We start from the raw sequence: 13,702 nt of genomic DNA, 5'->3' as shown, positions 1-13,702 counted from the left end.
ACAGTGGGACAAAACTGCTTTTGGCGATCAAAATTCTGTAACTTCGGTTCTATTGGAAATATTTTAATGAAATTTTGGGAAGTTTTTGCCTACATTATAATACTTAAGTTGTATTAATATAAATCATATTGAACTACAGGGTGTCAAGATATTCACGTATAAACTGTAACGCGTTCAATATCCTTCACTTGTTAGACATAGTTTATGTTATTTAACAAAAATTTAACTTAAAACTGTTAATAACTATAATGAAAACGGATATAATAATTAAAAAATAACAAGACATGTGTTATTATAATATATTTATTTATATTTATTATGATCTATACCAAATCATTTGTGAAAATAGTTTCGACAATTATGAAAATTTATTATGGCATATTGCAAGGCCGAAATAAAGTTTTAGATGACGAATATACACGTTGAATGCAGTTAACTAGTTAATAATCGTATCTGGTACTGCTTTTCCATCATCGTGCGCTGCGGCCAAGATGGGTGTAATTTATTTCAATCGCCATTTTTTTGAGCAGTGGCAGGTTGGGGCAACCGTTTTTTTCTGATTCTGATAGAGGAAGGTTCACTCTTTACTACAGTAATAATCACACCCTGCACAAATGTGCAAATTTTTTTTAAATCAAACGCAAAGTTGAGATTTTAGTTAAATGTATTTCGTTTCAATCAGATCCTATTATTTAAAAAGTTGTTAACATTTTAACTTATTTTATGCACTGAATAGAATCTATACTAATCTAGTAAACTTTGTAATTCATTTGAATTTTATCTTTCCGAGTAAAAGTTATTAGAATCGTACATTGAAGTTACGGATAATATCATCAGCGTTTCGTTTTGACAAATTTCTACTGACTTTGAGTGCGAACCACGGCAAAACGAAAGCAAATATGAAAAAACGGATTACACCACGTTAAACTACAATTTATTCTCTATCGATGTATGTAAATAGTTTTTCAATTTTCGAATACACGAAAATCGACTTTTGATCGCTGAAAGCCGTTTTGTCCCACTGTGCGACATAACTAATTTAATATAATAATTTAACATACCTAAAATAAGACGTAATTGAAGAAAATTTTATATGATATTAATATTATACTATTTATACAAAGTAGAAGTTGAAGGATTCATTATGTATCAGATTTGAATTCAACTTTAATCTGAAATTTAGTTAATTAAAATTTCTACAAGATATTTATATATTGTGAGATCGGAAAAAATATACGAATTACTCTCATTGGATATAACACAGTTTAATAGCAATTGAATTATTCATAAAAAGAACAGAATTATAATATAGCTTATAACGGTATTCGACGAACGGAAAAATAGCTACGCTATTTCTTTTTGCAGATGGTTGCCTTTTTATACCCCACCGTCAAGTCGCGCTGCTGATACATCACATATATTATTTTTTTAAAAATTCAGTATATATGTAAAGTTAAAAACCTTGAGCTTTCTAAGTACCTAATGGTCAAAACCTAACGATTACGACAGACTTTGAGACAACCAAGAATGGCGAGATTTTTCGTTAGACGTACTTTGTTGAGGAAGTAAATTGAAATAATCAAAAATGAAATCCACTACATTAAACCAGTATAAGAGTTCAAACTAGTTTACGTGCCTGTAGGCATCTACGGTATCATAAGAGCAATTTTTTAAGCACATAACCTACATTATCACGAACCCAAACTAAGCGCCTTTAGACGCCAGCAGTAGTCGAAGGGTTAAATCCCCAAATGGGGTTTATGATAAAAAATGAGTAAATTTGAAAAACAAAACGATCATATTGTACTTGTGAGTAATTAAAGGGTTCCAGTGATAAGGAGGTAACTTTACTTTACATACATATTTCTCATTGTACATTATACATAGTGTCTGACGGAACTGAACCAAGTTATATCTCTAAAATAGTTAAAGATAAAAAAAATCATTAAAAAAAATTAAATGATGTCGAATAAAACATCGCGTGATGTATGTGAATTAGTCCATTTGCATGGGACACCTTGTATTCTACCTTGTAAAGGAAAATGTGACCTTTTACTCTATACAATAAGGGAGAGCGATTTTTAAAGTACGGTTGCGGAATGACATTTAAAAAATTAGGCACAGTATGATATTGTAGTTAAATACAACCTGTCGTCATTCCTTTAGTATCTCGAGCCCAGAGCAACAATGCTACAATATTTGACCCTAAGAAGCGTTCACAGTCGCATTTCTTATCCTTATTTCCGGAAATTAATGCACTTTCCAGGGAAAATCTTGCCGTGTTTATATCAGTGCTGTCGCAATTCTAAAGGAGACGTTATTTAATTTTTTTTTTAAAGAAATTGTATATTAAAATTTTCATTGTTTCAATTAAATTTTAACAACTGGTCATTAACAATTAAAATTTATCATTAGCAACTGATGACTATTTTTAACGGTTTATTTAATCAGTCACAATTTTTGGCAACTAATTTCTTGTAATTGTAAGCGTTAATTAAAACTTTTGATCAATTTATGCCCAACATAGGTATGCAGCATATATTTATAGTATGCTTATTACTCGATAGGTTTTATAAATAATTTATCAACTAGAAATCTTAAAAATCTGAAATTACCAAGTTGTATAAATTTTTTAATTTGCTTTTCAAATTAAATATAAGTACAAATTCTAATAAACACACTAATAAAAAAATTAATTTTAAAACATAGCAAATAGAGTGTCCTGTTAATTAAACATTATTTAACAAATGATCAGTACTCTTCAGTATAAAAAGGGCACACACATAAAAGATTAAATACATATTCACAAAAATACAAATATTTTTCTTCAGTATCGATTAATTTATTGAACATTTAAAATGTACGCGAATATGCTAAAATAACATTAAGAATTAATTTAAAAAATTAATTTACAGTTAATATAAAATCATACCTGAAGAAGTCCATCAATTGAAAACGAGTGCGAGGACCTGAAATTCTTCCAAAAATCATCTGAACCCTGACCAGTTTCAGCAAGAACCAACACGACGTTTCGTGGAGCGGAAGTGCCGCTGTCAGTCATTGGATTATCTTTCACAGAGTTCGCTCTAGTATCCTTCACGATCTTTGCAAAATTTGTCTCGTTTTCCACGTTTTCCAAGATAAAACCAAATTTCTTTTTGCGAATAACATCAGGACTCGTTTGTTCAATAGTTTCCGTCGACGTCTTCGTGCCTGATTGTGAGATTTGTAACACCTTGTCGATACCAGTCCCTTCCGTTTTCATACCGGAAGTGTGGATAACCTTGTCTTCTGTTTCCGGGGTCGATGCAGCGTTCCATGCTACTGGATTATCTGCTGAGACATTTAAATAATATAGGATTTTATTGAAATGGATATAGATTATAAGAGTTACTTAAAACTACGTAAGTGTTATTCGTCGTGGTTTAGCGTCTAGCCCGTTCGTCGACGTTTCATTAACTAATTTTTGTTTCCTCCATGTCCGAACGTGTCGCGACTCCCTTACCATTTATCGTTAATAGCGGATTCCAGAATATTCCCAAACGTCGTCGAACGAACCAGAATCTTATTTCCTACAATAATGAAGTTATATATTTTGATTATGATATCATTCATTGAATTTTTGTTATGTAGATTATTGCTCTCATAGTTCAATGGTTCTAGCTGAGAATAATTTCACAAATGTGCTGTTGCATTAAACTTTTTTAACATAGAATCTCTTAACCAGAAACTTTTTGAACGAAGAATTAAATGCAAATATAATAGAAGAAAATTTAATTTAAAATATTTTATCAATGACTAACACGACAAATTAACTGAGAGAAAAAAAAATTAAGGGAACTTTTAAATTAAAATTAAAATTTGAAATTACTTTTGAATTTTTTAAAATATTCGGCACCAAAGCACTTGATTGATATTTGACATTTTAAATTTTCTCAATTTCTTCACTTTTTTTCTAAATTAATCGATTTGGCAAATGGGTGGCTCATATACAGGAAATCCTCATTATATTGCCGCTGAGAGAACAGTCGGAGTGGAAAATTTGTCAAGCTTCCAAGTTCTCATTTAGAAGATGAAGGCGAGATAAAAGTGTATCATTTTCATAGACTATGATAACGGGAGAATGACAATAATATGCTTTAAAATTTATGCGAACGTTAAATCGCGAATATGACAATATAACGAGGGTCTACTGTACTGTCCATTAAACGCTATTATGTTTTTATATATATAATACATGTTTGAGAAAGTCCGAAAATAAATATTTGTTAAATAATCGCTGTCCGAATTAGAAGAGAAGAAAGAATGATTTTATTATAACGCTAAAGGTATACTATTTATGATATAATACCTGAACGTTCAGCAATAAATCCGAAGCAAGAAAGTACTATCGCCAATCCAGTAACTAGAAACACTAAACTCCTTTCGTACACCATTCTGGCTATTAAAATGAGGATTAAATGCATTAAAATTTTCACAGTACTTAAACACTAACATTAAAGGAATTGAAACGTGTCTTGATTTATCTTACTGAACAAAATTGCACCGAGAGATACTTGAAAATCAAACGAAACAATTTACGTGATAATTAACAGTATTTCATTGAGGATGATACCAAAATTGCAGAATGAATTGCTGGTTTAAAATCCACCACGAGCGATGAAATACGTTCTATTAACTTTCGTTGACAGAAAGCAATTACCAGATGGCTTCACGATCAACAAATCACAGTTGTCTGGTGAACAAAATACAAAACACACATGATTTTTGACGGGGTTCTTGTTTCTTAACACTAGTGCAACTAGATAGAGGCAAGGGTGGGGCTGGCCCTGCTAAAAAGAACGATGTCCAAAAGTGGCCAAAAGTGGCCAAAATTTGCCCATCATATAAATGTATGAAATTAGTCTATCTTTATGTTTTTGGACCTACTAATTGCGAATATGACACTTAAAATTCGCTAAAGTTTGGGGAACGCTGTAAAAATGCATTTTTTTGCATAAATATCTGTAGTATCGTAGGTTTAGAGAGCGTTAGTTTTAAGGACAGGAAAAGGGTCATAAAAGTGAAAGCGTTGACGGACAAAAGACAGACCCAACGACTAGGCGATCGGCCGATGCGTCGGGGGTGTTTTTCTAGGAGCGTGGTGGGAGGGAAAGGGCCAGCGAGGGTTTTCTTCCTGGCGAAAAGCGTCAGATTCGAATGAGAGTCGAGAAGTGTCGTTGAGAGTCGAGAGAGAAAATAGTTGCATTGAACCTAATACTATCATCTGTATCCTTAGTTCTAATAAATCATATTTTTAATATCAAACACTACATATCTTTTTATCTAACGGAAGCGTTACAACATTTTCGACACTTTTTCACTCTTTTTTAAAAGAGCGATAAGTCATTTTGATAGGTTTTTTCCGTAGATTATGAATTTGAAAACAAAAGTGTTCCATTACATCACGATTTTGATGTAAGTTTAAAAGAAAGTTTCAAAAGTAAAAAGTGTTTTTAATCGTTTATGAAGTGATGTCAATTATCTCACGAATCGATGATTTTATTGAAAAATTCGAACAGAAGTTGCATGGCTTAAAGAAAAACACATGATGGAAATGTGGATTTGACCTTGAGTGACCTTATCAAAATCAGGTCGAGGTCATTAATGGTTTTTTAAATGCAAACCTCTATTTTATTACATATTCTTGCACCGTATCTCGAGAACTTTCTAAAACACTATAATAAAGTTACGTTTTATTGAGTACTTTTCGAGTTATGAAGCTTGATAAAATAATTTTAAACAAAAAACAAATCCGACTTCGAAATGCACTAAAAAGTGGAAAATAATTTCTATTTCATTTATACCAATATTCCATAGCTATTAATAATATCTACTTAATCGTTAAATAGGATGCCAAATACATTTCAAAGTTTTCGGAGGCAGCGCAAAATTGAAAATACCCGAACAAACGATGCTGCCAATAACGATTTGATTGCGGTATGACGAACTTGGTAATTGATAAGTCGTAAGAGAAAAAGCGGAACGTTATAGGTCCGACTGAAAACATTTGTAATTGTAACGATTTTATCAGAAATTGGCACCACTCCTAATGTACATGAACTATACTGCAGTTCACGAGAGACCATACTTAATTCGCGCAGCTCACTAGGTCTAGAGAGATTTTTAATAACGTGTGTTATTCCCCTCTACAGCTTGCTTCTTATTATTCTTTGCGATCATATAAATGGTGGGCAGAAATATATGACGTACGATAACTGATAACTGGTGTTGATATTGTAAAGTTTCGCGATACAATGAAATTCCTATTATTTTTCGAAAAAAAAATGATGTGACCGCAAAGTAAGAAGCAAGCTATAAAGGGGAATCACACACACTATGAAAAATCTCCCTAGACCTGGTAAACTGCGCGAGTTAAGTGCGGTCACTCGTGAACTGCGGTATAGTTAATTCACAATGGGTATGTTGATTCCCGTTGAATATTGCTTACTTGAAATTATCAGATGGGTCATTTATCATAGATTGCCGACGCCCGAGTTAGGATCTTCTTAGTAGAGGAAAAGTTTTTAATTTTATGCCGCCTCCGAAAACTTTGAAATGTATTTGGTATCCTATTTAACGATTAAGTAGATATTATTAATAGCTATGGAATATTGATATAAATGAAATAGAAATTATTTTACACTTTTTAGTGGAACCAGTAGTATTTGTAAGATAGTGTAAGGTGATTTTGGGTTTCTGTTGCTTAGCTAATAACCATAAACCCTCCAAAAACTGACCGAATTTAAATTGTTAATAAACAACAAATTTCATAAATTTTTGCGAGTGGGATCATCGCGGATATACAGGTTGTAAACAACTTTTTCCTTTGCCAAAATGTTGGTTCGTTTTCGAGTTATTAACAAAAAATACCGACCAATCCGAGCGCGTACAGCGCCCGGGCTCAGGGACTGCAATGTAGGCTACGAAAACCGGACCTGACGTAGGTCGTGAACGAACGGCTCGGCACCCCGTTGGCATAGCACAATAAAAAAACTGAACTGGTAGAACATTTTTAGTCGTTTAAAATAAATACGGAACCTAATCTCTTGTCGCCTGTCATAATGTAAGAAAGGAAATTCTAAGCATTCTAAACAACAAATAAAAATGATTGAAATGGAATAATTAATAAACGTTTGAATTGGAGGCTACGTTAATAATGAAAAATTTGAAAACAATTTAAATGAAACTTTCGCATTTATTCCTAAATTAACCTGCTACGCTGAAAGCAGATAATTGTCACTGGTGTAGTAGGTTTTTACTAATGACGTGTTCCACCACGTCGATCGCTTGCAACTGCCTTCCGTTTTCGCAACGTCGCGTCGCGGCGTCGAACGGTCAATCCGCCACCGATCTTCTCTTGTTCGGGTGTCTGGAATATTCTGGGGAATATTCCAGAACGCAAAATACGTATAACGTAAAATCGACTATAATTCGGCCTATCCTGTCCTACGATTGACCTCAATCGTCACGCAACGCTTAAATTGTTGACATCTTACTTACTAATGTTTTTTCTTTTCTCTCATTTAACATAAATTCATAGAATAGCATAAGTATAAAGCATAACGTAAAACATTCATAATATTCATAAGGGTGTTTTTCATAATGGGTTCTTAACATAATTAGTAACATAAGGTAGATAGTACATAAGAGAGATACATAAGATACATTCTTAAGGTGTCTACAATAACATTCATATTTCATAACGCATTTCTGTAACATGCTTATAATGTATTCTTAACAATAGGATGGTACTTATATCTAATATACTTATATCTAACCTATAATATAAAATATATACATGATACAAACGCTTTATATTCATTCGTCTTCATTATTTTCGACTTCCTTTAATTTTGACCATAATCTCATGTTTTCCGGTGAACAGATACCTTCGAATGGTAATTGAGTTAATTGATGTCCTTCAGGGTCTCGTATTACATAGCGGTTTTTATCTAATACCTTAACAATTTCATATGGACCTCTAAATTTTGGTAGTAATTTTTTATTTACTCCGGGCGTTACATAATTATTTTTAATAAAAACATAATCTCCTACTACGTACCTTGTCGACGTTTTGTGTTTTTTATCGTAATAATTTTTATTATACTCATTTGCTGCTTGTATTTTTGCAACTGCATTCTCTCTGATAGAATTTAAATCACGGTCGTCTATAATTTGTTCTTCCAAAATTACACGTAAGTCGTCTTGAACTTTCCCTAACTGATTTATACCAAATAATAATCTACTTGGGGTATCTCCAATGGTTCGGTTCACACTATTATTTAACGCGTATTCGGCGTTTTCTAATACCTGGTTCCATGTTCCTGTAGTTGAGCTTAATTTCGCTAATAACGGTGTTAACGATCTATTAATCCGTTCTATCTGTCCGTTAGCGTGAGGGGTTGCCGTCGCGACTAAAATATGTTGAATCGAGTTCTCAGCTAAAAATTCTTTATATTTACTAGAAGTAAATGCACTACCTCTATCTGAAACTATTTTTCGTGGCTTACTATAAGTTCGGAAATACATTTGTAAATGTCGAATTGCCTCATTCGAGGTGGTACTAATTGTCGGGTAAAATTTTACAAATTTTGTATACGCATCCATTATCTCAAATATGTATTTTTGTCGATTTCTGGAACGCTCTAAAGGGCCATAATAGTAAACAACAAAATGGCACAGATCCTTTATCCGGACACTGTAAATCTCCCTCGACCCTATTTGCGATAGTGGAATACGTAATACATTTTATGCAATTCATTATAAATTTCTTCACTTTCTCTTTCCCTCCAGGAAACCAATAAACTCGAGATACATAATCCAAGGTCTTATTTATACCTTGATGACCGATTTCTTCATGATTCGTACGAATTACATTGTCTTCCATTGACGAAGGGACATAAAATAGCAATTTATTGTTCATTTTCCTGTATACTATTCCGTTATTTAGCTCAAAGAACCTATTTTCGTTATTCTGGAGTTCATCACGCAGTTTTTTAATTTGCGGATCTTGACCCTGTAAGATTGCTAAATTCCGCTCGAAGCTGTTTTCAGTAATTACAAGTACGCTAAATTCGCGACTCAATGTGTCGGCATGCACTAATCTATCTCCTGGTCGATGTTCTAAAGTGTATTGATAATTTCGAAAGATGAGCGACCATCGTAAAATTTTGGGGTTTATTTCTTTACGTTCTAATGTTAATTTTAAACTATTACAGTCAGTGACAATTTTAAAAGGGATACCGTGCAAATAGATTCGGAAGCGTTCTAAGGAATAAACTATTGCTAATGCCTCTAATTCAAAACTATGATATTTTGTTTCGGCTTGTGTCGTTCTCTTACTAAAATAACATATTGGATGAAACTTTCCATCCGCTTGCTTTTGCAATAATACTGAGCCGAAGCCATGAGTGCTTGCGTCGCAATGTAACTCCGTTTCCGCGGTTGGACAATAAATTGCTAATACAGGTTCGGACACCAATAATTTTTTTAAATCTTCAAAACATTTTAACATTTCATCGTTCCATTTAAACGTGACTTTTGACTTCAATAAATCGTATAATGGTTTCGCTCTTAACGCAAAATTTTTTATAAATTTTCGGAAGTACGATACTAATCCTAAGAAGCTTTGTAATTCTCTGTAATTCCTCGGTATTGGATAGTCGCATACCGCTTGAATATTTTCTTTGCTTGGCCTGACACCTGAGGAATCTATACAATAACCCAAATAAATGATCTCGCGCAATAGAAAAGCGCATTTTTCCAATTTTAATTCTAAACGATTCTTTACGACAATGGTCAAAACTTGTTTTAATATTTCTAAATTTTCACTGATTGTTTTTGTGGCAATTAAAATATCATCCAAGTAAATTAATATTTTTCGTTCATCTAATAGTTACCGAAAAGCGTTGTTAATAAAACGCATAAAAAATGAAGGACCGTTTGACAAGCCGAAAGGCATGCGTACATATTCGTATTGACCCATAAACGTAATAAAAGCGGTGAATCGAATTGAATTTTCCTTCATATGAATATGATGAAATGCGTCCTTTAAATCTAACCGCGTAAAATAATGCTTGTCTCGTAATTGATCGATTTGATCATCTATTCTAGGAATTGGAAAATTATCTCGTAATGTTAGTTTATTAAGTTCTCTGTAATCAACGGCCATTCGATATTGTCCAGATTTTTTCTTAATTAATACGATTGGACTACAATATTCGGACATACTTGGGCGAATAATTCCCCTTTCTAATAAATCTTTAATGAATATCTCAACCGCGTTTTTCTCACAATATGAGAGTCGTCTCGGATTATAGTTGTAACGGGGTCAGTCGGTTCGGTGCGTACGGCGTTGCGCACCGCGGCGGTTTTCCCCGTGCCAGGGTTCGCATGGGAACAGGTCGGTAAATAACGAGACGGTTTGTTAATATCAAAAATAGAAATGTTTATTCAGGAACTTTTTGGTAACTCAAGGTGTACAGCACGGCGTTGCCCCCGCCGGGCTGGCTGGGCAGCGGTGTTCTCCGGCCTCGGTAGCTACAAGCAGAATATCGTCTGGCCGTCTAAACGCGTGGAGCCAATCTTAAGCCTAATGTACAGGACTTATGAACTACGGTCGGAACCCGGTCCGTCACAGAAAGTACGCGGCCTTAATTCTAGCGCAGGTCGTAGCCATCGCTACGCGGTCTTACGAACTAACTGCGCGATGTCAACGCAAGAGAAGGTAGAGTCGGGATAGGATTGGCCCGGTTGGGCCGACGGTGTTTATTCAATCGCGCTGCGGTGTTTCGCGCTGCGGTGGAGTTGCTGCCCGCTTGCCTCACGCGGCTCGTCTTCTCGTACGCCGAGGTAGAACCGAACAGCGAACGAGTCGACGACCAATCCTGGCCAGCCTGGGTAACGCCACAAAGCTGGACGGAATCGGCTGCCAAAGGCAAATTGCGGTGCCGAGTAAGCTAGCGTTCGGAACCCCCGCGGAAGCACCAGCAGAGATTATGAACGCGCACTAGCTTGGTCACCCCGGGTCAACCACGGGACTGACGAGGCTAGGCGCCTACGGCCGCTGGACCTATGGGAGCTGCCAGGTCGTAGCGTAGTGCAATGCTACGGCCCGTTGGCCAGAGATCTCTTCGCCAGGTCAGCCATGGCGTCGAGAGCTCTGGTGCTCCGGTCCGGACCTCCGAGGAGGTCCCCTCGATCGGTCCTGCTTATACCCTAATTACTTGGGAGTGGGGATGCCGCCGCGGTGGGGGCCCGCGATGCGCGACGCCGATCCGCGGCTGTCGTCGCATAGTAGAATGGCTGATGATTTGGTTTAAGCACCAATTCCATCTCTAATTTTGTAACTGGTGACTCTGGTCTTTCCGGTTCCACGTAACATTCATTCATAATATTTTCAATTTTATTTCGCGATTCCCAATCTACTTTTTCATCAATTTTAATGTTCTTTGGTGGATCGTCTTCGATTGCGTCAATCTTCAAAATTCCTGACACCGGATAATTATCATTTCCCGTCTTAAGTTTGCGTTGAATTCGCACCGTTTTTCCTAAAGTTATTTCTATATTATCATTTGTAATAAAATCCCTTCCCAATAAACAAGTACAACTCATAGTATTTTCCGGGATTACATAAAAATCAACTTCAATTTCGCAATCGGCCACCGAAATTATTTGTTTGAGACGCCTTAAAATATTTATTTTACTACGTTTCACGCCTCCGAATTGTACAGTGTTATTATGCGGTCTTATAACTACATTCGGCTTAATTAGCGTTTTCGTCAAAAATGAGACAGGACTTCCCGTATCTAAAACAGCGTCTACTTTACCCACGGCATCCAACGTTGCATCGACGGTATAACACGGTACAACACTCGTGTTGAATTGCACCAAATGCATCGTCGTCGCCGCACTTGGAGGTTTTGAGGCTCGCTCCTTTGCTGCACTGGCTCGTTGTGGACAAGTTTGTTTCTTGTGACCCACGGCTCCACAGGTATAGCACGTTCCTCTCTCCCTCTTCGGCTTCGGACACGCCGCATACAAATGTCCCGTTTCGTTGCAATTATAACATCTGCTGGGTGGTTTCGTTTCTTCTTGTTGATGATGCGTTTTGCTTGTCGATTTGCTCGGAACTTCGAGATTCACGGGAGGCACTTTTTTAATAGGCGGGCGACATAAATTGCGTATTCTATCGTAAATTTTCAATTTATCTTTGAGCTCGGTTAATCGTTTCGCTTCGTAAAGCTGAGCCTTTCTGCTTGGTTCGTCGGGGATTCCATCGACAATATACTGAATCAAAGCTTCCGCCTCGATATAACCTCGAGCCGCGATTTCCTTCATTACCAGAAAATATTCGTGCACCGATTCCTCTCGTCGCATCTTTCGGTTACTCAACATCTGATGCAACTGTGCACTATTTATTTTCGTCGAAAATTCTTCTAAAAGAAGAGATTTCAATTTTCTCCACGTCATAATGCCACGCTCGCCCTGCATAAATAATTTTGCCAAACCCGTCAAACATTTTTTGGCAAACAGTAATTTTTGTAAATCCGACCAGCCAAGTAATTCAGCGTTTTCTTCAAAGTCCTGAATCCAACTTTCTACTGGATATCCATCCGTTCCGTTAAATTGCCGGATTGAATCTTCGATGTCACGAAAATTTAGTGTAAATTTTGGCATTTCTCGATCTGCCATGACATCTTCTCGCACTACCAAACTGTCAACACTCGACCTGATTCTATCAGACACTGGTCGCGCACCTGTATCCGTCGACCGTGGTCGAATAGTATCGTCCATCGCTTCGTCTTCCGATTCTTCCTCGGTTTCCGAAACCGTCGGCTCATCGATTGTATTTAATCGTCTCGGATCCGCCAAATATTCACAAATTCGCCGGACCACCTCCTCACGTTGACCACTATAATCTATGTCCAACACATTGCAAATAGCAATTAATTCGCCTAAATCGAATGACGTCACGGCCCACATCACTTTATCGTTAAATTCTTTCGATCCACTTTCAAAACCAAGTCCCGTAAAACTACGCAAGTATTTTCGATTGTTCCGATCACCTTCGGTTCCCGTAATGAATTTATACAAGGCGCGAATCTGTTTCGTCAGTGCTTTTTTTATATTTTCGCTAACAGCCGGAATATCGTTCAACGTCGTCATCGTTCCTTATTGTTCCACGTAACTATGTGCACTATATACATAAAGTTTATAAAACACGACTGTTCAACCCTATACGCACTAATCGTAAGTACATAAATTTCATCGAACACGATTGTTCAATCCCACTTCTGAAGCTGTAGTAGGTTTTTACTAATGACGTGTTCCACCACGTCGATCGCTTACAACTGCCTTCCGTTTTCCAAACGTCGAACGGTCAATCCACCACCGATCTTCTCTTGTTCGGGTGTCTGGAATATTCTGGGGAATATTCCAGAACGCAAAATACGTATAACGTAAAATCGACTATACTGGGAAACGAGGAAACACGTTCGGTAGAACAGCTGTTTTCATGATCGGGCTAGTGAACTCCCCTCATTTATTGCACTTACGTATGAGTAATAGGCGAGGTGTTTCCTCGTCGAATTTTCAGAATCGACACAGTGACCTAATGGGAATTATTTGCTTTCAGCGTAGCAGGTTAATTTAGAAACGA

At 36.3% G+C, this 13,702-nt stretch overlaps 2 protein-coding genes across 4 annotated transcripts in view; both read right to left on the bottom strand.

Moving 5' to 3' along the window:
• Positions 1-4,725, bottom strand: part of LOC117605821 (uncharacterized) — a 45,032-nt gene extending 40,307 nt beyond the window's left edge. Inside the window, exons 1-4 of one of the 3 annotated variants that reach the window (XM_034327555.2) lie at positions 4,532-4,725; positions 4,352-4,441; positions 2,933-3,336; positions 2,149-2,305 (exon numbers count right to left, since the gene is read on the bottom strand). In XM_034327555.2, the coding sequence (XP_034183446.2) occupies positions 2,149-2,305; positions 2,933-3,336; positions 4,352-4,436 (646 nt within the window). In that variant the 5' untranslated portion in view covers positions 4,437-4,441; positions 4,532-4,725. The remainder of the gene's footprint in view (positions 1-2,148; positions 2,306-2,932; positions 3,337-4,351; positions 4,442-4,531) is intronic. The other 2 variants (XM_034327556.2, XM_034327557.2) reach the window with 2 other exon arrangements.
• A 3,007-nt stretch (positions 4,726-7,732) lies between these two features.
• Positions 7,733-13,209, bottom strand: LOC143305818 (uncharacterized). Its single transcript, XM_076690900.1, has 4 exons — positions 11,313-13,209; positions 8,881-9,930; positions 8,105-8,528; positions 7,733-7,820 (listed from the first exon to the last, which is right to left on the bottom strand). Exons 1-4 carry the CDS (start codon positions 13,207-13,209, stop codon positions 7,733-7,735), a joined length of 3,459 nt encoding a protein of 1,152 aa, XP_076547015.1.
• Positions 13,210-13,702: the final 493 nt, after the last annotated feature.

Source organism: Osmia lignaria, chromosome 2, assembly GCF_051020975.1.
Source record: "Osmia lignaria lignaria isolate PbOS001 chromosome 2, iyOsmLign1, whole genome shotgun sequence".
Classification (NCBI taxonomy): Eukaryota; Metazoa; Arthropoda; class Insecta; order Hymenoptera; family Megachilidae; genus Osmia; species Osmia lignaria.
The sequence above is the reverse complement of the archived record's forward strand: the minus strand, read 5'-3'. Positions and strand labels throughout refer to the sequence as shown.